General features: G+C 40.8%; 1 protein-coding gene across 1 annotated transcript in view; it reads left to right on the top strand.

Annotated features, from left to right (window-relative positions):
* Tnfaip8l3 (TNF alpha induced protein 8 like 3) overlaps positions 1-1,223 on the top strand; it is a 36,832-nt gene extending 35,609 nt beyond the window's left edge. Inside the window, exon 2 of the mRNA XM_027415074.2 lies at positions 661-1,223. Coding sequence (XP_027270875.1) covers positions 661-1,223 — 563 coding nt within the window. The remainder of the gene's footprint in view (positions 1-660) is intronic.
* The last annotated feature ends 24,846 nt before the right edge of the window (positions 1,224-26,069 follow it).

Genomic DNA, 26,069 nt, shown 5'->3' with positions numbered 1-26,069 from the left:
ATGCAATAATTTTCTCTTATGTAAGTTGCAGAACTGAATAGTTTCCATAGTGCCAGTGGCTGTAGGGAAATCTTTGGTAAGTAGTGAAGTCAGAGAGGTCTTATGTAGGGAGTAGGTCTGAAATGGTAAGATCTTGTCTGGAAGAGAGGAAGCCACGTCCACAGAGGGATGAGCATGAGTGCCATTTAGGAAATTCTCAGAAGGAACAGGCCCATGTGGAGAGGGCAGGCAGCTGGTGGTTTGGCATTGTTGATGTCTGTTTCTCCATAAAGTGTCTTTCCTAGTGCTGCCAAGAACAGTGGTGAGGGCTGGTGAGATGGATTCAGTTGTAAAGGTGCTTGCCACCAAACCTGTTAAACTGAGTCTAATCCTTGAGACCCACAAACTGTCCTGTGACCACAACAGACATGCCCACACATGTGCTCACACACATACCACAAATAAATGTAATTTAAAACTAATAAAAATGTTAGTGAGCAGGGTATGGTGACGCATACCTATAATCTAAGCACTTGGGGGAATCTGGGGTAGAGTTCATTTAGGGGATTGTGGGTATAGACTTTAGTTTTTGTTCTAAAGATGTAAGTTCAACTAGCTGTGTTTCACTTGCAAAAACTATAAAAGTTCTCATTCCTGCATTTGTTTATTTCGTTACCATAGGTCCTAGTGTGTTTAGCTCGAAGAGTCTTGCCCTTCAAGCCCAGAAGAAGATCCTGAGCAAAATAGCCAGCAAAACTGTAGCCAACATGCTGATCGATGACACCAGCAGTGAGATCTTTGATGAGCTGTACAAAGTCACCGAAGAACACACCCATAACAAGAAGGAGGCCCACAAGATCATGAAAGATCTGATCAAGGTGGCAATCAAAATCGGCATCCTCTACCGGAACAAACAGTTCAGTCAGGAGGAGGTTATGATTGTGGAGAAACTCCGGAAGAAGCTGAACCAGACTGCCATGACCATGGTCAGTTTCTATGAAGTAGAATACACCTTTGATACAAACGTGCTCTCCAAGCTGCTGCATGAGTGCAAGGACCTGGTCCATGAGCTGGTGCAACGCCATTTGACACCCAGAACCCATGGGCGCATAAACCATGTCTTCAACCACTTTGCTGATGTGGAGTTCCTTTCCACTCTCTATGGTCCGCATGGAAACTGCAGGTCAAGTCTCAAGAGGATTTGTGAAGGGATCAATAAATTGTTAGATGAGAAGATCCTCTGAATGGCTTCTCTTCTCCTGATCAAAGTTAGAACCTCTGACTTGGTCCAGTGAGAATCAAGCAGCAACCCTCATTCAAGATGTTCTTGTTCTGTCCTCTTCATCCTTCTGATGCCGATTTTAACCCAGACCTAGTGTGTTGGCTCCCTGAGCACAGGCAGGAGTTCTCGAGTCTAAATGAACCGTGTTTGCAAGCCCAGAGAGTAGTCAGCTGTCCTAAGCAGGGAGCCTGTTTGCTCATCACCCTTGAGCTTGCTTCATCTTAAAGTGGAAGGCATCCTGCATTAGGACACAGAAGACTTGGGCTTGGGTATCATTCCTGCCACCATGAACGCTATCTTCTGTGTTCTAGAGATGTGATGCTTCTTGACTACCTCACAGGGTTGTTGTGAGGACCAAATGGGACCACTCACATCCATGGTTTTGTGAAACAGACACCAGTGATTGTATATAATAAATAGATGGGGCAGAACTAGTCATAGTTTGTGTGTTTGTTGTCAGTTGTCATGGCATATTTAGTAATCACAGTACCAGAGTGTCTGGGGTATAAGAATTATGTTTTTTTTTTTTTTTTGATAGTCTGAACCACAGAGTAGGGTTGAGACAAACCTGGCCTATATAGGAAATTCTGAGGAAATGAAAAAGAAAAATGGGAAAAAGAAATAGAAGAAAAGGAAAAGAAAGAGTTCCTTGGCTCCTTTGAGAGAAATGAGAGTCAAGGCGATGCTGTTTCCCTTCCTCTGCACGTGTGGACTGAGCACACTTGTCCAGGGCTGCAGCTGTGACTCTCGATTTAGGAAGAGCCATGCTTTTGTTATTTCCTGGTTCTCTCTGGTTACTCAGACTCTCCAGTTCCATCTCCAGCTACATCTCTTCAGCAGCCATTCCACTCCTCAGGCTTCGTTTACTCACTTCATCTCGTGTCTCCTCCTTCCATTTCCTCTTACAAGGGAATTTTCCATTTCAATGGGTAGTTTTCACTTTCCCTAATGAGATGATAAATTCTGTTTTGTGGGGTGTGGGCTTCTGCACTAAAATTTATTTATAATTGATCTGTAATATTTCTAAGTATCCGTTGTGGTGTAGAGCTTCAGTAGATGTATATATTGTATTATCAAATCAGTGTAATTAGCATATCTATCGCAAATATTTATTTTTTTCTGGCAAGATTATTCAGAATCCCTGCCTCTAGCTATTTAGTAAAATGTAGCACATTATTTTTAGCTATAACGACCCTATAATGAAACCAACAATAGAATTGTTCTGTGTAAAAGTAACTATCAACTTCTTTTCTTCTCACTCTGTAGTAACTGATGTTCTACTTTTTATTTCTTAGATATCAACTTTTGGAGTATTTCATGTTTGTGGATTACACAGTGTTTGTTCAATGTCTGTCTCGTTTCACTTAACATAAAGTTTTGTAATTTCAGCCATATTGCTGCAAATGTCAAAATTTTTTCTTACAATAAAAAACACTCTGTTCTGTTCAAATGTCACTTTTTCTTCCACTGCTCATCTGTCAATGGTGCTTTGAGTCTTAGCTATTGCAAATATTGCTGTGATAACCGTGGGACTCCCACACCTGTTTTCAACATGACTACTCCATTTTCCTTTGCACTCAGTAACGTGGTTTCTGGTTTAGGTGGTAGATGTATCCCTCACTTCATAGGGAACAACCACTCTGTTTTCTGCACTGGCTGTTCTGCTTTGCATCTACAGCAATTTTATCTTTTCTCCACATCCCTATCAACACATGCCATCCTTTGTCTTTTTGATGTTATTGTATTCTCAGAGAAGTAAAATCTCACTGTGATTTTAATGTATATTTTCCTAATAATGATTTTAATGATTTTTACAAATATTTTGGCTATCAGTATGCCTCTTTTTGAAAATTTCTATTCTTGCCTTTTCCCTTTTAAAACTTCGATTGTGTCTTAACTTGCTATTGAGCTTTCTGATGGTGTTAACAGCAATACGTTATCAGAGTAAATGACTAGAGCTGTGTATGCCGTGGCTGGCAGACCCAGAGAAGTGGGGCTGCCCAGACCAAGATCTCAGTCAGTTCCAGATATGAGACCTGAGACAGGATTTAATTTCCACTGTTAAACTTTGATTTTGCTCTGATTTGGTTGTGGCTGTGCCCTGATTCTTACCTCTTAGAATAAGAAATATGTAACTTGCTTGTGATTTTAAAGTAGCCCAAACTTTGGAGTTTCAGAGAAACTTTGGACACTTTTTTGTTTGTTCTGTTTTGTTTTTGTTTTTGTTTTTCAAGACAGGGTTTCTCTGTGTAGCCCTAGCTGTCCTGGAACTCACATTATAGACCAGGCTGGCATTGAACTTGCAGAGATTCATCTGCCTCTGTCTCCTGAGTGCTGGGATTAAAGGTGTGCACCACCACCACTCAGTGAAACTTTAGGTTCTTTAAAGAGACTGAATTTTTAAAAACTGTGGGACTTTAAAAGTTATACCATGCTTTATATTGTAACATTGATATTAATATGAGATCTTAGGGACAAACAAAAAAGGAAAGGTTATGGATTAATAGTAATATTTTAGTATGTCAGTGTTTAGCATGTTAAAGGTTCTGTTGTCTTGGTTGAGTATCTGTCAACTTGACATAAGCTAGAGTTTTCTGAGAAGAGGAATATCTAATGAGAAAATGTATACATCAGATTGTAGGCAAATCCCTAGGGAGTTTTCTTGATCAGTGACTGATGTGGAAGAGTCCATCTCACTGAAAATGGTGTCATTCATGGGTGGGTTATCCAAGGTTGTACAAGGAATCAGGCTGAGCAAGCCATGGGGACCAAGCCTGTAAGCTGCACTCCTCTGGGGCCTCTACTTTAGTTCCCGCCTCCAGGATCCTACTCGGAGTTTGTACACTAAATTACCTTCATGAAGGACTTTGATCTGTGAGGAGAAATAAACCCTTTCCTTCCCAAGTTGCTTTGGTCAGATGTTTTATCACACCAGTAGAAAGCAAACCAAGCTGGTAAAATATAGAGTCCTTTGAGTGTACCTTGAGTGTAACTTGAAATATGTGATGGTGATGCCTCCAGCCATCCTTTTACTGTCCAGCATGAGTCTTCTGTATTTTCATATAACATTTAAGGTCTTTTTCTGTAAAGAGCTGCATTTAAATTTCGATAGGAATTGCATTAAATCTTTAAATTGCTTTTTGTAGGTAGGCTGGGTTTTTTGTTTGTTTGTTTGTTTGGTTGGTTTTTTTTTTTTTTTTTTTTTTTGAGACAGGGTTTCTCTGGAGCCTATCCTGGCACTCGCCTCTGGAGACCAGGTGGCCTTGAACTCACAGAGATCTGCCTGCCTCTGACTCCCGAGTGCTGGGATTAAAGGCATGTGCCACCAACGCCCAGCGGTTGGCTGGTTTTTATAGTACCAGTCATGCCAATCCACAAGCATGGGAGCTCTTCCCATCCCCTGGTAGAATGTTCAATGTCCGTTTTCAGTGACTTAAAGTTTTTTATTGTACAAGTCATTCACTTCCTTAGTTAGATTTATTTCATGATTTTAAGGCTGTTGAAGACTTGTTTCCCTGATTTCTTCCTTGGTGTGATTGTCATTTGTGCACAGAAAGGATGTGTATTTTTTCTAGTGTTATTTTGAACCCTGCTACTTTGCTGAATGTGTTTATCAGGTGTGGAGTATTTCTCATGGACTCTTCAGGGTCTTTTATGTACAGAATGAAATCATCTGCAAATAAGGATACTTTGATTTCTTTGTATCCTCCTTGTTGCCTTCATTTGCCTTACTGAACTAGGTAAGACTTCCAGCACTATGTTGACTAGGAGAGGGAGAAACATACATGATTTGTTCCTAATTTTAAAGAAAGTGCGTTGAGTTTCTCCTTGGCCTCCTCCTTCATCCTTCCTTCATAATTCTTCAGTAACACTGGGATTAAACAAAATTTAAAAATTCCATTAACTTTGATTTAATTTGATTTTCAGCTTAGCTGTAATTTGTGAAGAAAGTTCACCTACTGCATGTTGGTTTAAATAAGCCCCAAAACTTCACAGACTTCCAGGTATCACCAGGTAACAACTGCAAAAATAGAGATCTGAGGTAAGAGTCGTTTCAAAAATCCCTTAGGAGAGGCCCCAAGGATTTGAAGACTGAACACTTAGGGAGGGATTTTGCTTTTATCTACTACTGGGGTCTTTGGTTTCCCAAAAGAGACTGAAACTATGAGCAATTCTGTGAACAGAGGCATTGATACCAACTGCCTAGTGCTAGAGACACTTAGAGTCTATGATGGAGCTGGCCCACAAATATTAGAACAAGTATAAACTAGATTCAGCTACTGTTCCCGAAGTAAAGAAGTGTTGCTATGGTGATACTGGAGCAAACAACACAAGCAGAATATCTCCTCCCTCCTCGAGCCCTGCAAACTCCCTAACTGTAGAGAGCAACAGGAAACCTGACAATGCAGGCACATGGCTTTGGAGTTCCAACCCCAATGCCACACAACAGAATATTGAAGAATGGCTTTGGAACTCAGAACTAACGAATGACATAGATACCTACGTATATAAAGTCACTTAATGCAATTAATAAATTACATATTATGTGAATGATTACCTAATATAAATAAACTTAAAAGTTGAGCTGCCTATGTTGTGTTCCGAGCTATTCTGTATACTATCAATAGCTAAATAGTATTAAAAAATTTCTCCCTTTTAATCTTGGTCTTTAATTTACATACTAATAGATTGGGTTATACTTTTTATCTATGATGGTGGTACTTTTGTAAAAACTTCTAATATAATTTTTGCTTCTTAGAAGCAAATAAGAATTTGAATGAATGAAAGTAGATAAATTTTGGCTTTTGAAACAGCTGGCATGTTGAAAGCTTCCAGTATATTCATAAAATTGCCTCAAGACTCAGTAGAATAACAAACCTTATGTGACTCAAGTTTTTCAAATTTATTAACAAAGTTTAATTTTTTTCTTTAAAATACCCAGGAGAGAATTATTGCAAGAAGATAGCAAAACAGAATGAAGAATGGAGGAGTCTAGCTACATTCCCATCACACAAATAAAAAAAGCACTTAGTTCACTGCCACAGACATCCACTGACATCTGCACATGCACACACACATAACACAGACACAGACACACAGACACACACACACAGACACACACACACACACACACACACACTTAAATATACAAATACTTTGTAGAGAGAAGATAAAGATTTGTATCTAATTTAGATGTCCTTTATTGTAATTTAGTCAGTGAATTTACCATTAAGAAATAAAAAGGCTATCACTTAAGTTATGACTTATTCATGCTTATAAAATATGTTACTTCAGAAATGGTAAAAACAAAACAAAAACCTCAAGACCTCTTGCCTAGGAGTCAATGATGTATAGTATGAAATAAGACCACAATTAGGTATGTGTGTTAGTGATGACATTCGGTTACAAGTGTTTTACCCTAAGGGGGAAAGAATGCTTTGAGATTCCAAAGTCCAACTCCTCAGATACAGGGGTTTTTTAAAAAAGTATTCTTACATTTTTCTTTATTTTCACAAAACAATACATAGGAAATTCATGTGTGTACTAGTATGCGGTACATTTTTGTGGAATGGGATCTCATTCTGCAACTCAGACTCTCTTGGAAATCCCTGCATAACCTATTTTGGCCTGAGGCTTGCAGTGAGCCTTCTGCCTTGGCCTCCTGAGTGCTGGAATTACAGATGTGAGCCACTATACCCAGGAACACTAGTACGTAGCTTTAATTGACATTAAGAAATTGCTTTCTAACTGTAAGTTCCATTAGCTTTTGTCCTTCAAGATGGGGATGTGGAAACATTAGATGTGACAGAAATGTGTTGGAAGCTATGAAGGGGAGAAGGGGAGCTTGCAGCCTGGGGTATAGTCATGGCACCTGTGGAAGGAGATGGGCAGGAAGGAGAGTGGCTGCACAGTACCTAACTACAGCACAGTCTCAAGAAAGGCGGAGCAAAGAAAGGAAAGACCCAACATCACAGTAGTGAGCAGAAGCCTTGAGTGAATATGTGTTGTTGACATGATCACAGACACGTCAAGGACTCCAATGCCCTAGACCCATGGGAAAGGCAAAAGCCTTCCCCTGGTTTCTGTGTGGATATTGACAGTGTGTGAAGACGAGGCCAACCACAGCTTCCTGCCCCTGGATGTTTACAATGTGCAAGTGATCCCCTACAGAAACCCTACCAAGATGAGTTCAGCCTCCCTCCTCCTTCAGCTGTATGCAGCAGCCTCATGACCTTGCTCAGCTGTATATAAGAAACTTGATGGTAGCCAGGTGTAGGTGACGCACGCTTTTAATCCCAGCACTTGGGAGGCCGAGGCAGGCAGATCTCTGTGAGTTTGAGACCAGCCTGATCTACAGAAGCTAGTTCCAGGACAGCCTGCAGAGCCACAGAGAAACCTTATCTTGAAAAACCAAAAATAAATAAATAAATAAGTAGAAATAAAACAGAAAGGAAGGAAGGAAGGACGGACGGAAGGAAGGAAGGAAGGAAGGAAGGAAGGAAGGAAGGAAGGAAGATGCTGGTTTTGGTGTGTCTCCATCAGAGCACATGACCCACCCGATCCTAGCTTTTCTGTATGCGTATCTATTGTTTCTCCATCCCCTGTTGTCCCAGTTAGGTTAATCCCTAAACTGTGATGGTCATGGCAAGGCAAATGGAGCCAAAACAAGGACACCTGACTGTGGAGAACGTGAGTTGGTCAGGCAAAGGGAGGCTCCAGTGAGAAACAAGCACATAAGGGTAAGTGGGGAGTGCAACGCTAGGTGTGGGATACAACATGGGGCTGGTAGATTTTGTAGACAGGAAGTTATATATTAACACCCCAAGACTGAGGAACCTCAGAAGGAGTTTAAAATAATTATAGCTCCATTAGTTAATTCTTAGACTATGTTCAGGAGATATGCCCTTGGTTTCCCAAAGAAAGGACAGTAAGTTTGGCTATTTGAGAGAATTAGGGAGTAGCTATTAAGTTGAAGGACCCCCAACAAACTTCCATTCTCACTTTTGGTTCATGGAGTCACATTTGTGATTCCATAGATTTGCAGCCATTTCCTTACAAAAGGGAAGACTCCCCCTAATTAAATCCTGGGTGAGTCTGGCTTTGTAGGCCTTGCCACTTAGAATACTAGGAACTGGCCTCTTGTACCTGACACAAACAGTGACAGTGGATGGGGTTCACATCTGTAACCCCAGTAGCACCCCTGCAACCTGCAGAGATAGAAAGGCGATTGCAATGCACAGGTCATACTTGCCCTGGCCTGCCTGATGCCTCAGAGGTTGATATGGAAAAAAGTGACTCTGAGAACAAGGTCACCCAACCCAGGTCACAACTGCACATTGGGGCTATGCCACCGAGAGACTGCAGGGGAAGTGGTCTCACTCCCATCTAAGGTAAGAGACCTGGAGGAAGGTGCTAATGGCTTTAATTGCTTTTCCATGTTTGAGCAACCCAATCCACAGAATCCAAACTAGATGGCATGCCATCATGAGACTGTGCCTTTCAGTCCTTAAATGAGACCCAACACGTTTGTAAAACCTAAGGCTTCATATACCCAAGGACCTATTCAGAGAGTCCTCAGTGACAATTGATGGCCTTCTTCTGATTGGTTAAGCATGACAACCTGAGGCATTACTTTTCATTTACAACTGAATTACAGAATTATATCAGGATCAGGGACAACAAAATCTAGCCCGTGGAGTTGCTATAACCAAAGACTTGCTCCTGTATACAGGACCTTAGGAAGTGACCAGAAACCAATTACACTAACCTTTGCAAGCCTGCCACATTAGCATATTGATGTGTTAAAGGCATGGAGAGAATTGCCCACCATGGATAACTGAGATTCACCAGGGCCCATAAGAATTGTACCCAGACTGTGTGACCTGGCTCTTACAAGAATACCTTACAGATGGTCCTGAGGCAGGGAAGGTGCTTTTGAAAAGGCTAAGAAGACATTCGAGGAAGCCCTAAGGGGTTTGTATAAGCACTTACATTTACAAGAGATGATTAGATTGTGTGCAGACATGGGTCCTAGCCACCTTCAAGGTGCTGCTGTCATAGTAGCCCTTAAGGAAGTTATGTGCTTTGGGGGAGACCACATGCTTTACATGTGGGAAATGGGGTGTTTTGCTTGTGATTATCACAGGATTTAAAATTAGAAAACAAGCAGGCCCTGGTACCATCTGCATGACCTGCATGGCCCCTTGGTTTATGCCCATGATGTTAGAGAAGAATCCATTGGGTTAATAAATTCCATTCATAGACAGATATACATGGGCAACCTCTGACAGGGCTGGGAATGAGGTCTGCCCTAGCACCATCAAATGGTAAGGGCTATCTCCTGGTGAGGCCCTGTGGACCACCAAAGCAGACAGATGACCCTCAGCCACCCAAGGCTATCATCGATCAGCTCTCTCAGGCAACCTCAGACAGTGAAGGGATTGTACCTCATTTCTACCTTGTCATGAACTAACCTCAACACAGGACCCCATGCCATCCTACTGGCACAGTAGAACTTATTTTAGGAAGAAGAAACCAGACCCTATGGGGACTACAGCTCCACCCAGGGGAAATAGATAAAGATTATACAAGGCAAGTTCAAGTTCTGACTCAGTTGCCCCAAACTTAGTTTGATACTATACATGAATTAAAAATGGCTCAGTTACTGATATACCTCAATGTTAAACAAGGGAAGGTGCTCATGGCTCATCTCCATAAACTTTTTTTCAACCTAATCTACTTGCACATTGCTTCCAATGGCAGATTCTTCTCTGGGGTATGAAAAACAGCCCTACTATGCACCAGGGATCTGTTGAGGTTATCAAGCCCATGAATGACAAAACCCTAAGGGTTGTAGTACTACTATATAGATGATATTCTAATCAGCCATCCTGACTTCTGTATTGGCAGCCATCTGTCTCCACCTCAAAAACAGCTTTTAGGCCCATGGCCTTCAATTTTCTCCAGAAAAAGGTACCATCTCTAGTCCAATATCTAGGTATAATTATAGAGGCATATTCTCTATGCTATCAAAAACTAGTAATTTGCAAGGAGTGTCTCAAATCTTGGTGATTCTAAAAACTGCTTGGAGATAATAATTGGCTCACACTCTCACTTAAGCTTACTACCCAGAAATTTTGTACACCTTTGCAAACTTCTCTCTCTCTCTCTCTCTCTCTCTCTCTCTCTCTCTCTCTCTCTCTCTCTCTCTCTCTCTCTCTCTCTCTCTTTTTGAGACAGGGTTTCTCTGGGCTTTGGAGGCTGTCCTGGAAGTGTTCTTGCAGACCAGGCACACCTTTCCAGCTTGTAAAAGGGAATACCAATCCCTCTTCTCCTACATTTCTGAGGCTGGGGTGGCTTTTAGCTGAAGTGGAAGTAACTATGACCCCCACTGGGCTACTCTGGAAACTGCAGTACATTTTGGCATGGTTGCATTTGGGGCATTCCACCCCCAGGCTTCTAAACCCTTACTATGATTTGGTGGCAAAATTAATCTCAAAGGGGTGCAAATTCACTATAGAGATTTTAGGTAAAGAGACAGAAATAATTATCATCCCATATTCAGGAGATCAGCCAAATCAGCCCTGGCAATGGTCCACTGCCTGGCAATACCCTGGCTAATTACCTTGCTCAGCTTGATCCTCATTTTCCACCATTCAGGATATTACATTTAGCATCCACTCACAGGTTTATTTTTGCCAAGGCTTTGACTAAACTGTCTCTATGGACGCCTCTGGCAATGACATGGCTGCCTACTACTCTTCCTCAGGTTCTAAAATACAATGCATTCCACACTTCCGGCAAACAAGCAGAAGTCTTTGTGGTCCACATGATTTTAGAGATGTTTGCTTTTCCCATCAGTATTTACAGTGCCAGCTCTTGTGTGGCAGGAGTAATGCAAGCCTTGGAGTTAACCAGTTATTAGTTGAATCCTCAAGAGTTATACCATCTTTTCCACAGGACCCGGGAACTCATGTTGCCGCCAGAGTCCTCACTATGTTGGCCATATTAATTCACACTCAAGTCTCCCCAGGCTATCAGCTGAAGGTGCTTCACAAGCCGATGTGTGACACGCTGTGTATGTGCTGCTCTGCAGTCTGTCTTGATAAAAGCCCAGGAGAGTCATGCTCTAAGCTGGGCAGATAGTTAAGCAATGCACCCACTGCGTTCCTTTTCAGCCTGTCATGCATGGTGGCATTAACCCCGGACGGTTGCTTCCTAATGCTCTTTGGCAGGCGGATGTTACTGGTGTCTCCTCTTTGGGGAGAGCACAACTTGTACATGTTTCTATTGATACTTATTCTCACTTTGTTTATGCCTCTGCCCACATGGGAGAGGCTGTAAAATGTATCATTGCTCACTGCTTTGCTCCGATGGATGTTATGGGGTTATCCACAGCACCTCAGGACAGACAATGCCACTTCTTATACCTCTTCTGCATTGAAAAACATTTGTAACCAACATAAAATAGCTCACAACACGGATGTTCTTGAGCAGATGCAGAAAGGGCTTTAGAATAGTGTTGTAGATCCAGAGAGGCATCAGTTGGGGCTGTTGATTACACCCCCTGCAGCAGAAGATCTGAAGAAAGTACTTTTTATAGCCACCTCAATATGAAAATAAAATAGTCCAATCCTCTGCTGTGAGATTCATTCTGAGACTCATTCTGAAGGCTTATAAACTAGTTATTCTCAGCTCTGCCATTTCACCGCCACACAAATCTATATTGTAATCTGCAACGGATGAAACTACAGCTGAAAATGAAAGACATTTCTATTGTGAGGATGTTATTGAGGGTACAGATGACGTGGAAGCGGTGCTTACAAGTTTGCTAATGATGCTGAGTTAAGTAAGATGGCAGGAATGAGATCACTGAGTTCGTACATAGAACAAAGTGGGCCATTTCATTACTGTGCTGGGTTATCCGGATAACTGCACCCAGACACAAATCAGTGGTAAATGGTTTCCAGAACAAAGCACTTAAGAAAGGCATGTCTAGTCAACAGTGTTCACAATAGACATCAAAAATAATTCTAGCATTGGGGCACAGAGTTGAGGCATCAAAATTCTAATTACACATTGAAAATGTCTCTTGTAGGGAAGTGAGCTTCTAGCTGATTACAAATGTATTGTTTTGGAAGATCCAGTTGGGCTTGGAAATGAAACATAATGTCCTGGTTTATAAAAACAAGTGCCTACCATTCCTCTAGATTGAATCCCCATGAATCAAATGCCCAAGTTTATTGTAGTGAGAAATTCTAATAGGTGAGACAGACAGAATTCTGTTAGGGAATTAGCTCAGTGTAGCAGTAGAGTAGGGGTACAGTTAGTGTTAGAGATCAACTTATGGTTGAGTTTTAGAACTAGTTTCGTGTACAGGCTAGATGTGGAGTTAGAGTTAGGGTTCTGACTAGGGTCTGGTTAGGCTTAGTATTAGGGTTACGATGAGAGTACTTTTAATGTTAGTCCTAGGGTTAGAGCTAGCTTTAGTATTTGGGGTTGGGCCAGGTAGTGGTGGCTCACACCTTTAATCCCAGCACTTGGGAGGCAGAGGCAGGTGAATCTCTGAGTTTGAGGCCAACCTGATCTACAGAGTTACAGGCTGGCCAGGGCTACACGAGAAACCCTGTCTCAAAAAAAAAATACACACACACACACACACACACACATACACACACACACACACACACACACACACACACACACACACACACACACAACCCAACTACAACAAAAAGCCACCATAGTATTAGGGTTTGGGTAGGTGACATTGCCAGGGTAAGGATTATAGATAAAGCTAAGTTAGAGATTGGTACAAAGTTAGTGTAAGAGCTGTAGTTAATGTTAGTACAATGGTTAAGTTTAGGTTAAGCCTAATTTTAGGTTTCTAGCTGGAAGTATGGGTACAATTTGCATTAGGTCTAGGGATATAATTAGAGGTAATATTTGAGCTAGGGTTGATTTCACTATGACAGCTAAGGTTTGGGTTAATAGTAAAGTTAGTTATAGGGTTAGAAGTGGTGTTAGGTTTAGGGTTAGGGCTAGGGTTGGGTTATGGTTAGAAGTAAGTTAGAGGTAGGGTAAGAATTAGGGCTATGTTTAGGGTTAGGTTTAGTGTTAAGTCTAGGGTTAGAGCCAATGCATGGGTCAGGTGTATAGTTTTAATTAGTATTATGTTTAAGTGTAGTTGGGGGGTTGTTTTTGTTTGTTTTTTTTTCTCTTTGGGGGCCCACTACCGAGCTCCTAAATAAATACAGAGACTTATTTATGAATGTCTTGTTTTAGCTTGGCTTGTTTCTAGCCAGCTTTTCTAATTTAACTTAAATTATCCCATTTCGCTTTAACTATGTTTTGCCTCCGAGATTTTTACCTTTCTTTATTTTTGTATCTTTCTTTCCTTCTTACTCTGTGACTGTGTGACTGTGTGACATGTGGCTGTGTGGCTGCGTGGCTGTGTGGCTGTGTGGCTGTGTGACTGTGTGACTGTGGCTGGCCCCTGATCCTTGACCCCTGGCATCCCCCTCTCCTTTTATTGTTCCTAGCTCTTCTCTCTTCCTCTTCTTCTCTTGAGCTTAGATTTCTCCTATTTATTCTCTCTGCCTGGCAGGCCCACCTATTTCTCTCTCCTGCCTAGCTTTTGGCCGTTCAGCTCTATAAGACCAATCAGGTGTTTTCGATAGGCAAAGTATCACAGCTTCAGAGTCAACATAAAAGAATGCAACACATCTTTTTTATCATTAAACAAATATTCCACAGCATAAACAAATGTAACAAATCTTAAATTAATATTCCACGACAGTTAAGGTTATGAATACTGCTAGGGTTGGGGCTAAGTTGTGGTTATGTTGGCCATTATACTTAGGGTTTTGCTTTGTGCTAGTGTTAAGGTTTGCAGTTGTTGTGGTTGTGTCAGTGTTTGCAGTTCTGTTGAGTATTGGCTCAGGGTAAGTTGGATCTAGGGTTAGGATTAATGTTAGACCTGACCTTACAAATAGAGCTTTGTGTGAATTAATACAGACCATAGGTGAGGCTTAGTGCTCGGGTGGGGGAAGAGTTGGGGAGAGTGTTGATAGTTTTGGGGGCCCACCACCCAGCTCCCAAATAAATCATACACAAAGTCTTATTCTTTCTTATAAATGCCCAGCCGTGGCTTAGCTTATTTCTAACCAGCTTTTCTTAAATTATCCCATCTACCTTTTGCCTCTGGGCTTTTAAACTTTCTCTATTTCTGTATGCCTTTCTTTACTTTTTACTTCATGGCTTGCTATGTAGCTGGGTGGCTAGCCCCTGATGTCCTCATCCTTTTCTTGCTCCTGGTTCTTCTTTCTCTACTTCTATTTATTCTCTCTGCCTGACAGCCCCACCTATCATTTCTCCTGCCTTGTTATTGGCCGTTCAGCTCTTTATTAGATGTTTTAGACAGGCAAAGTAATACAGCTTAACAGAGTTAAACAAATGCAACATAAAAAAATGCAACACATCTTTGCATCATTAAATAAATATTCCACAGCATAAACAAATATAATACATCTTAAAATAATATTCTACAATAGGAGAGCATTAAGGTAAAGGGTACAGTTAGTGTTAGAAATTGATTATGATTTTTGAGGCGGGTGGTAGTGGCGCACGCCTTTAATCCCAGCATTCAGGAGGCAGAGGCAGGCAGATCTCTGTGAGTTTGAGACCAGCTTGGTCTACAAGAGCTAGTTCCAGGACAGTCTCCAAAGCCACAGAGAAACCATGTCTAAAAAAAAAAAAAAAAAAAAAGACATTGTTTAGGTTTTTGGACCTAGTTTTGGTGTGGTGGTTAGATGAAGTGTTAAGGTTTTAGATAGGGTCTGATTGGAGTTACTGAAGGGTAGGGTGTGAGTTAGGGTTAGTGTTAGGGTGATACTCAGGATTAAGGTTAGGGTGATAGTGGGTTAGGGTTGGGGTCAGGGTCAGAATGATAGTCAGGGTTAGGGTTAGAGTTGGGGTAATACTCAGGGTTAGGGTTAGGATGATACTCAGGGTTAGGCTTAGGGTCAAAGTGATACTGGGTTAGGGCTAGGGTTATGGGTTAGGGTTAAGCCTAAGGGTTAGGGTTAAGGATTAGGGCTAGTTTGGGGTTTAGGGTTAGGGTGATACTGGGTTAGGTTTAGGATTAGGGTGATACAGGGTTAGGCTTAGGGTTAAGATCAGGGTTAATGTATGCCTATGGTTAGCATTAAGGCTGGAGACAATTTTAGGTTGGTTTCCGATACTAATGTTCCTGTTAGTTTTGGACTTAAGGAGAGGAAACACTGTCATTATATCTAATGTTAGAGTCAGATGCACGTTCTGGTTTCAGAGTAGGACTTGGTTTGTCAGTAACATTGAAATTAGTCCTGTGTTTATGGTTAGAATTTGATTTGGGTTTTTTTTGTGTGTGTGTGTTTGGGTTGTTGCTATACCAGGTTAGTTTAAGGCTAATGCTATTATTAGTGTTGTGCATGGACATGGTTATAGTTATGGTTAGGGGTTCCAGGGTTACTAGTGGAAATAGAAATGTTGTTACATTTACATCTAGAGTAATGTTAGAATTAAAGGTAAGGTTGGTATTATTGATGTACTTGGGTTAGTGTTTGGACAGTTTTAGGCATATTTCTAAAATTAATGTTAGAGTTAGAAGTAGGGCTAAGATTAGGTTTAAGAACCATTGATGTTATATCTAAGGTTAGGGTTTGAATTTATGCAGGTTTAAGGTTAATCTAGAGTTAGTTTGTTTTTAAGGTTATTGTTAATATTATTGTTAGGTATAGCTCCAGCTTAGGGTTAGGGTTAGGATTTGTGGCAGATCAGGGGTTGTTAGGCTTAGGGTTAGTGTTATGCCTGGAATAGTTTTAGGACTAAGGACAATTTTAGGTATAAATCTAAGATTACTGTTAGAGTTAGAAGAAGGATATTATTATTATTAGAGTTAGGGTTAGGGTTACAGTTAAGGATGGTATTGGTGTTATTTTTAAAGGTTGAGGTTAGTTAGACATAGGGTTAGTGTTAGGATTTGTGTTTTCCTTAGGTTTAGTGTTAATGCTAGATTTATGGATAGAGATAGGTTTGGGTTCAGACTTGGTAAAAGGATCATGGTTTGGATTATTGACGGGTTGGTTAGATCTTGGTATAAAGTAAGTGATAGTACTATATAGTATACAGTTATTGATATAACTAATATAGTATATGGTGAGTGATAGAACTAATATATAGTTAGTGATAGAACTACTGTACTATACAGTTGGTGATAGAACTACTACAGTATACTATTGGAGACAGAACTACTGTTAAGGTTAGTTGAGACATAGATTTAGGGTTTGGGATTGGGTTCCACATCCTGTTAGGTCTATGGAATACATTTAGGTCTAGTATATAGGTTTAGATTTAAGGTGAGAGCTAGGGTGGGGTTTGGTATTCAAGTTAAGTCTAGGGTTAGAACTTGTGTTAGGTTTGGGATTAGGGCTAAGATTACGAATGGGGTTTTGAGATAGGTTTAGAATTAGGATGACTGGTGTTGGAAAGCAGGGCGTTGGTGGCGCACACCTTGAATCCCAGCACTCAGAAAGCAGAGGCAGGCGGATCTCTGTGAGTTCGAGACCAGCCTGGTCTACAGAGTGAGTTCCAGGATAGGCTCCAAAGCCACAGAGAAACCCAGTCTCAAACCCCTGCCCCCCCAAAAAAAACTGGTGCTGGATACAGTGTTCATGTTAGGTGTAGAGCTTTATTTTGTGGTCCTGGATTTGTTTAGTGTTAGATAGGGATTGCTGGGGCAATGAGGAAATGAAAGACAGACATCTGCAGAAGCAGGATCGTTCCTTTAATCTGAGCAGCTCAAGGGGCGCAGGCTCCCCACTGAAATGAGACTGCATGAATATGGAGCAGGGATCTTGGGGTTTTAGTAGGATGAAAGATGGAGTACTAGAAACAGTGCTCAGTGTAGCATTTGGTTAAGGCTTCAATTACTGTTTGAAGTTGTATTATGGTTAGTTTTAGAGCTGATTTTATTGTTTGTGATAGATTTAGGTTTACATTTTGGGTGTTGGCTATTGTCTGATTGTGGTGAATGAAGGGTTAGGGTCAAGGCTAGTGTTAGACAGGGTATGGCTACATTAGGGTTAGCGGCAGGGTTATGGCTATGCCTATGATTAGTGTTAGGGCTAGCAACATGTTTTTATTTCGAAGGCTATTGTTAGAATGAAAGGTACAGTTTTGGTTGCAGTTGGGGCTAAGGGGAGTATCGGTCCTATTTTTAAGGTTAGTTTTCTAGTTAGCTTTAGAGTTGAGGGGAGCTACATTTGTCCTTAATGTCCATGCTGGTCCAGGAGTTACCCACTGCCATCAGATGCCACTTAGGGATTGGTACTGAGATCAGGTCCTCTGGGAGAGCAGCTAATACTGACTCCTAATTCCTGAGCCATCTCTTTAGACCCATGAAGCTGGATTTTTTTCAAAGTCATTCTACAGCCTGAGTTTTTCAATATAAAAGTATTTGACCCTCTGAAATTTGTTCCTATGTATTTTATATAATAAGATGCCAACAACCTTTTATTTGCTTCTACATGGATATTGAATGACTTCAAATATTTAACATAAGAAACTCTAAACTGGGTGTGGTGGCCTGTGCCTTTAATGTCAGTGCTCATGAGGCTCATTCAGGGATACAGGTGAGATCAAAGCTAGCCTGGTCTACATAACAACAGGTAGGTAAGACATCCTTACACAGATTCTGACTCAAAAATTGAAAACAAAACAACAACAAAAATCTTTCTATATTTCTATTACTGATTGGAGATTCTCTTAGTCTAGAAAAGCGACTTTCAGCTTTCCCAATACTTTAATACAGTTCTTCATGTTGTGGTGACCCCCCCAAGCATAAAATTATTTTCATTGCTACTTAATGACTGTAATTTTAAAAGTTACGAATCATAAAGCAAATACCTGATAAACAGGATATGGTATGTGAACCCTATGAAAGGCTTGTTTGACACCCCTACCACCACCAAAGGGTTACAGCCCACAGGTTGAGAACCGCTGGTCTAGACACTTGTGTCAGCACCACAGCCTGGCATAGTGTGGTGTGGACAGTGGTGTGGAACCATGCAAATTCAATTCTGTAGAAACAGAGTTTGACCCGCTCTTGCTCCCCTCTCTTCCCACTCTGGCTCTCACTGGGATTCTGCTGCCTGTGTCAGAAAGTCAGCAGCATTTCTCTAATGTTTGTTGTATGCAGCTAGGAGTGGGAGCCATGTGTGCCATACTCATTGATTATTTAGTGGAGAGTGGGTGACATGTATGTCACAGTGAGCATGGAGAGGTCAGAGGACAAACTGTCAGTTGGTTCTCTCCTTCACTATCTGTAATTCCAGCTCCAGTAGATCCAACACATTCTTCTGGCCTCCAAAGTCACAGGCACACATGTACACACACACACAGGTGCACTTTTTTTCCATAAGGGAAGGGTGTGACTCTCCATTATGAGTGAGCTTGAGATTCTGTGAACAGCAGAACTTGGTTGAACCAGCAGGGGGAGACAGACATCATTCACATACATAGAAAACTCTGGGGCTTCCCAAGGCTACATAGTTTGATTCTGTATAAAACAATTTTAAAAAACCCTATGTAAATAGAACACAAATTATTTTGTACATTTGAGTAAGGCAAATGGGCTGAGCAGTAAGCTAATACCAGATCGGCTGTTGTACAATTCTTTGATCTTAGAAGGAATCTGAGAACAGTTTGGCTTGCATATCAGCCTCCAGGATACATAGTGAGATCCTGTTTTTAAAATTAAAAAGTTATCAGAAGGACAGGACCCAGCCTCCTCCCACCAGATGCTGAAGTAAATGAAAGACAGATTTATCAGGAGCTGGGATTTTCGTGACGTTTGCATGGATAGAATTTGCATGACAGGAGCTGGGATTTGCATAACATTTGCATGGATGGAAGAGGCTATGGGACCAGTAGGCAAGAGAATCAGTTAAGATAATTGAGTATCAGTTTTTAAAGACAGTTTAGTTGTGACAAATTAGAAGCACACAGGTCATCAAGAGAATCTTCCAGGTGTTCTCCATAATTGAGGATATTGAGTTACCTTACAAAGTCATGCAACTTCCGTTTTCTTGAACACTACCTACAAAATTAACTGTATTCCCTGCAACCTGAATGTGTGTTCTTATTTTGTGTGTAAGTTTAACTTTTTAATTTAAATGATTTTCTTGAATTAATGCCTGCCAGGTATAGTGCTATGTATTCCTGGCACCTGGGAGACAAGCAGGCAGATCTGTGAGCTCCAGCCAGCTTGCTCTACACATTGAGACCCCCGTCTCAAAGATAAAAACTAAATTAAACCAAATAAACGCATGTATGGGTCTCTAAACCATGACTTATTATGAAATACTCATCACACACACTGTAACGCCATTAAGCTCCACAAAATGCATTTTCTCATTACCATCAGTGCAGATCCTAGCACTGGGGCAGACAAGAGCAATGGAGACCCAGGCCTCAGTACTAAGGACACCTGGGAAGCCATGAAAATTATTATGTTCTTATTTTACAGATACTAAAACAACATTTTCATTACATTCTTGAAAAGAAGTCAATTAAAGCAAAGACAATATGTTTAGGTCATTTTCTAGGTGTTATATAAAAACACTTTGGGGCAGGCAAGATGACTGTGGATAAAGGCACACGTGCATACACACATGTACACACTTTTCTAAATAAATTGATGAATGCATGCATAAATAAGCAACAGATAAATAAATACTTGCAGGTATGAGGGGGAAAGAATACAGGATGGTGCACTAGAATGTCTCTTCCAGGATGAAACCCACCCATCAGAATGGAGTAAAATCATTTTCCTTTAAGATCAACAACATTGCCAAATACCAGGCACCTAGTGTGTTGTTTAAATTTTTCCATTCTTAACTCTCTCTCTCTCTCTCTCTCTCTCTCTCTCTCTGAAACCAAGTGATGCTCTGTAGACCAGGCTTGCCTGAAAAATCACAGAAAGTCACAATATAAAGAAAAATTAAGGATCTGAAGAATCTACAAAACACAAGGGAGGGAAGAAAAGAAAGATTGATGAAAGCAATGGGGTTTGATATACACCAGTGCACTCCATCCCATGTTTAGGGAGCTTGTGCCATCTAGTGTCCATTACACACAATAACTATAAATTATGTTTCTGGTTGCTGGTTCAATGAAGAAATAAACAAGTAAGAAAAAAACCAGAAGGATCATGGCATGCAGATGTGGGAGGGGAATCAGTAAAGAGGCTGAGGTGGTGTTAAAAACCAGAACAAGGAGATTAATTTAAAAAAGGATCACACTGGGAAGAAGTCTCAAGATCCTGTCAAGACTCTCTCCCCTGCCCCAGTAACTCCCAGTAATAACGTAAAGGTTAAAGAGAAAATGACACTTGATTGTTTAGTAATTGATAACGATAATAATTTAGAATAATTGTGAGAGGTGGGTGCTTTCATGGCAGCACTCAGGAAGTCCTGGGCCAGGCAGTGAGACAATGTGTCTGAAGTCCCAAGGGTAAGGGGTCAGGACAATCAGTAGGGCTTACTGGCCTCCAGATAACTTTAAATAATATCGAATTAAAAATGAAGTACAGTCAAATAAGCTAAAAGAGCTTTAAAAGTCTGCTTGATAGATATCAGCATGGAGGCTTCTCTACCCACTTCCCCACCCGCAACAAGGCCACTTTTGACCGGAAGGCAAGCCATGTACATAGCTAAGCAGTGCTGTCCAGCTGTGGCTCTGCCATCATTGTTCTTCCTTCGGTCTCTGGCACAGGGTCAAGGTGTTATGAATGGGTGTTGACCTTTGAGCTTCTGACCCTTCTGTATTTGCCTCTCAACTGTTGGTATCATAGGCAGGTGCCACCAGGTCTGACATACTAGAATTCCATGTCACAAAACTCATTTGTCTATGTATGGGTATCCATGTAGTTGACAGGCCACAATGGGTTAAAGAGACCTACAGCACAATTTAAGTAGTTTCAGGTCCTGGGTCATGAGAGAGAGAGACAGAGAGAGAGAGAGAGAGAGAGAGAGAGAGAGAGAGAGAGAGAGACAGAGAGAGAGACAGAGAGAGAGACAGAGACAGAGAGACAGAGACAGAGAGACAGAGACAGAGAGACAGAGACAGAGAGAGACAGCAGAGAGACACAGAGATTAGGGAAACTTTTCCAGAGTTTATTGGTCAAGAAGATAGACAGTAGACAGACAGACAGACAAAAATAGACACACACGCACTAACACCAAACACAAAAGAAAAAAAGAAAGAAAACAGGGAGTATAGCTATCACTCTCTCATGCCCCCCACAAACAAGATGGAGACACCCTGTTATGGAGGACATAAGGCACTTTGATGACAGGGTAGAGAAATACACTTTGAAGTAATGAAAAACTCCCTTCCTTCCAGCTGGCTCCAGTATCCCTGAAAAATGTGATCCTGGCAGCTCTCCATTTCTAACTTTTCTTTTCGGGAGTCTCCTACCCTAGCCTGGGCACTTGGTAAAGACAAGGGTCGGAAGAGAAGTGACAGCAAGCACGCCCACTGTTCTATACATGCAGTAAGAACCCAGACACTCGCCCCAGTCAGGGGAGAGGAGAAGGCAAGCTACTCTCCACCGAAATGCATCCTGACCCTCAGGCCAGCTGGAGAAGTAGGTAGGTGCCCTAGCCACAGATAGTAATATCTATTTTTTAGAAATAAAGATAATTATACTAATAATAAAATGAGGATAATAATGAGGTATAGTGACTCATTCCTTTAAAAAAAATTTAGGGGCTATGTGTTTTGTCTGCACTTATGTCTAAGAACATGGGTGCCTATTTGCCCCACTGGACTTAAGCGGACATCAGGTCCCTTACAACTGGAGATTAAACAACTCATTCATTACTGCACAATGAACAAGTCGAGAAACTAATAAAAATTACAGAATATGAAGGAGAGCTTTCAAACTCCTTCTATGAAGCTTTGATTAGCCAGTTTCAGGCTAATAAAAAACCAGGTAAAGGAAGGGAAGGAGGGAGGGAAGGTGAGTGAGTGATTTCTGGTGATCATAGTTCTTAAAAATGCTCAGTAAACAGTTGAAAACTAGATACTGGCATGCATCAAATAAATTTTCCATGGTGACTGAGCTGAGATGCAAGGATAGTTCATCACATGCAAATCACTAAATGTAATGTACCACACAAAAGATCTAAAAGAAAAACATAACAAAAAAAGTGATCATCCCCATGACAAAAAGGGCTCCCATGAAATCCTCTATGTCTTTGTGATAAAAGTCCTAGAGTGAGGGGGACTAGAGGGAACTATTTTCTGCATATTAAGTCTGTAGATGAGAAGCCTAAGCCCAAAATCAGCCTAAATAGAGAAAAGCTTGAAGCAATCCTACTGAAATCAGGTTTAAGACAGGGTTGTCTGCTTATCCCAGATCCTTTTGTGCTCAAAGCACTAGAGGGAGCAGTAAGACAAGGGAAGAAGTAAAGGGACACAAATAGAAAAGGAAGAAGTCAAGCATCTCTATTTGCAGATGACATATTATATGTAAGAGACCCTGAATTTTCCTCCAGAGAATGATGGGGGATGTCCTTAAAATACTGGTTGGTCAGTAGCCAGGCAGGAGGTATAGGTGGGGCTACCAGACGAGGAGAATTCTGGGGAGGGGACAGAGAGAAAAGCCTCGAGAGATGCCATGTAGTCTCCAAAGGAGTAACAAGCTGGAGCATTCTCTAGTAAGCCAAGACCACATGGAAATACTTAGATTAATAGATAGGTTAATAATCAAGAGAGAGTTGGCAATAAGAAGCTTGAGCCATTAGCCAAACACTTGATAATTAAAGTAAGTCTCTGTGTGTTTATTTGGGGCCAAACAGCTCTTGGACCAGGTGGAACAGAAACTCTGTCAACAAATGGTGCCCCCAACGTAGGGCAAGAATTTTCATGTAAAACCTTAAAAAAAAGCTTAAAAGGGGATTCCAAAACCAAAAGAACAAAGTCAAGCACATCTTCTTGGTAGCAGCATTTTCTCAGGTAGGCTGTGTTTGCTAGAGGCAAGCAGAGGCTCTCAGCTCCTTTAAGAGAAGCTTCCTGACTCAGCATTAGCAGGAGGGGGGAACGATGACAAAAAAAGGGGGGCCTCTTTTAAGAAGCCCTGCTACCAAACAATTAAATGATGTTTACAAGCAGTTGATAGCATGCTTCTTGCTGGTAACATGAACTTAGAAACTCCACCATGAAGATTTGACTCTCAGAAAGCCAAGGAATATGTCAAGGCCAGCTGCTGATTTAATCTTAGCCATGCAGATTAAATACTCATGTGGTCAGAAATAGAAAGAGATACGCAGTAAAGACAGATTCAGATGAAGAAAACCTCTAAATGTTTTACGGTGTATTTAAAACTATAAGTAGGCTTGGGAGAGAAAAGAAAAAGGATAAAGTCCTTAAAAAAGAAATAGAGTAGCTGGGTGTGGTGGCATACATCTTTAATCCCAGCACCTGGGAGGCAGAGGCAAGCAGATCTCTTCGATTTCAAGGCCAGCCAAGTTTACAGAGTGAATTCCACGACAGCCAAAAATACACAGAGAAACCTTGTCTCAAAAAAACCAAAAGATAAAAGTAAAAGAAACAGAGTGGGGTGGGAAACACCACATAAATATGAAAAATATACAGAGAGTAGATACTGTATGTTACTGTGTTTTCTTTGAATTGTTTGAGTGCTGAGGAAAGAGCAACAGCTGCTAACAGACATTTGATTATAAATGCTGCTAGAGTAATCCAACCTATCTATTTTGAAAATGCCTTGACTTCAAAATTTAAGTATAAAGACATGTTACTTTGGAAAAGAGGTTCTGCTTTTGTTTCCAAGGAAGGGGAAAGCTGTGGATTCCTTCCAGACTAATATGGTTTGATCAACCAACATCCAACATCCAAAACAGCTGAGACAATGCAGCCTCAGTCTACTACAGCCAGGATTTGGCAAGGTTTCTGGGTTTTCTCAGGATCTCCATGGGATCGACACTGCCCCCAGACAGCAGGAAGCAGTTTGGAGAGAATGATGCACAAATTCCCAAATATTGTATATGTTTGTTTTCACTTAAATAAGTTTGGTTATAAATGGTTAATGATCATAGTTGATTTCTTTCTAAAGAAAAAAGGTAATATGGTATGAAATGTATACTTTGCATTGGTATGGACTTTGGTTTATTGATATAAATTTAAGATCAATTTTGTTATAGGTATATTTTACTCTTGTTTAGGTATTGTATATATACAGCTCTTTTAAAAATGCAATGTATAATAAAATACAGATTATAGATAGTAATCCATAATAGTCAAAACTTATAGTGATGTTAGTTAGGTTTTCTAGATATACATAGATATATTTGAGATGGATAGATAGTCTTCAAAACCTTTCAAAGACCTACAGAATATGGCATGTAAAATGGTTTATTAGGGTTTTTTTATGACAATGAGACACAACTGCTCCTGGCAACGCCAATTATATCAGAAAGGAAGATGGGCATCAAAGAAACTCAATATGGAATTTGCTTTCAATATGGTGAGACTGGCCATTTAGGCGAGAAGCTGCTCTTGCCTGGACTGTTTGACTGTATGCTGTACAAACTGGACATGCAGGATCTACAGGAAAGTGACTTCCTAAACTTGCCTAAACAAGATGGAACAGTCCTTCAGCATTCCTGCTTCATGGAAGAGTCTGCCAGACATTCTGCAGGACACAGGAAAATGACTGACAAACTGCCAATAAAGGTGAGACAGTTTTGAAATTCCTGCCTTGCTGAGACAGTCTAGGCCTGTAGGCTGAAGATGGATGCCCCAGTGTTACAGAGGAACTTGGGGTGACTGTCCAGGCAGTGAGATGTCTCTGTCAGTTCTGAGATCTTTGATGGAGTTGAAGACAGATAGTTATGGTTACAGTTTTCCTTAGTTAAGATAAAAGATAAGTTACATATAAAACTTTAGACTCACAAAGATAGGATAGATAATAGGATATTTTCTTCAAATTTTGCCAAATGTTAATGGACTAAATATTGTTAACTATAGTTCTTGCTTGATAACAGTTTTATTATATATAATTTTATTGTTAAAGTTAAAATCTTCCTTTTTATTTAGACAAAAAAGATTATTGGTTGATGAATAAAACAGTGATTGGCCAGTAGCCAGGCAGGAAGTATAGGTAGGGCTACCAGACAAGGAGAATTCTGGAGAATTCTGGGGAGATGATTCAGAAAGGAACCACCAGGCAGACACCATATAGCTACTGGAAATGTAGGACACTCGGGCATTCTCTAGTAAGATAAGGCCATGTGGAAATACATAGATTAATAGTTATGGGTTAAAAATTAAGAAAAAGCTGGCCAGTAAGAAGCCTAAGCCATCAGCCAAACAGTTTATCATTAATATAAGCCACAGTGTGTTTATTTGAGTTTAAATGGCTGCAGGACCAGGCAGGACAGAAACAGCATCTACAAGAGAACTAGAAATAGAACACAATGCCATCAAGGTGTCAGGATATAGAATCAACCTGCAAAACTCCAGAACCTGTCTATGCACAATAACAAACATGGAGAAGGAGATCGTGAACAAACTCACTTTTGCAATAACCTGAAAGAAATTTAAATATCTAGGACTAAACCTACCCCAAGAGGTGAAAGACCTCTATTGAAGAAGATAAATGATGAAGAACTGATACGGAATCCATAAGGTTAGGATAGCTTTAATAGATAAATGCCAGCCAACAGCAAGCCAGAACGTGCCA

This window comes from Cricetulus griseus, chromosome 4 (assembly GCF_003668045.3).
Source record: "Cricetulus griseus strain 17A/GY chromosome 4, alternate assembly CriGri-PICRH-1.0, whole genome shotgun sequence".
Classification (NCBI taxonomy): Eukaryota; Metazoa; Chordata; class Mammalia; order Rodentia; family Cricetidae; genus Cricetulus; species Cricetulus griseus.
This window is presented reverse-complemented; position numbering and strand designations above follow the sequence as displayed.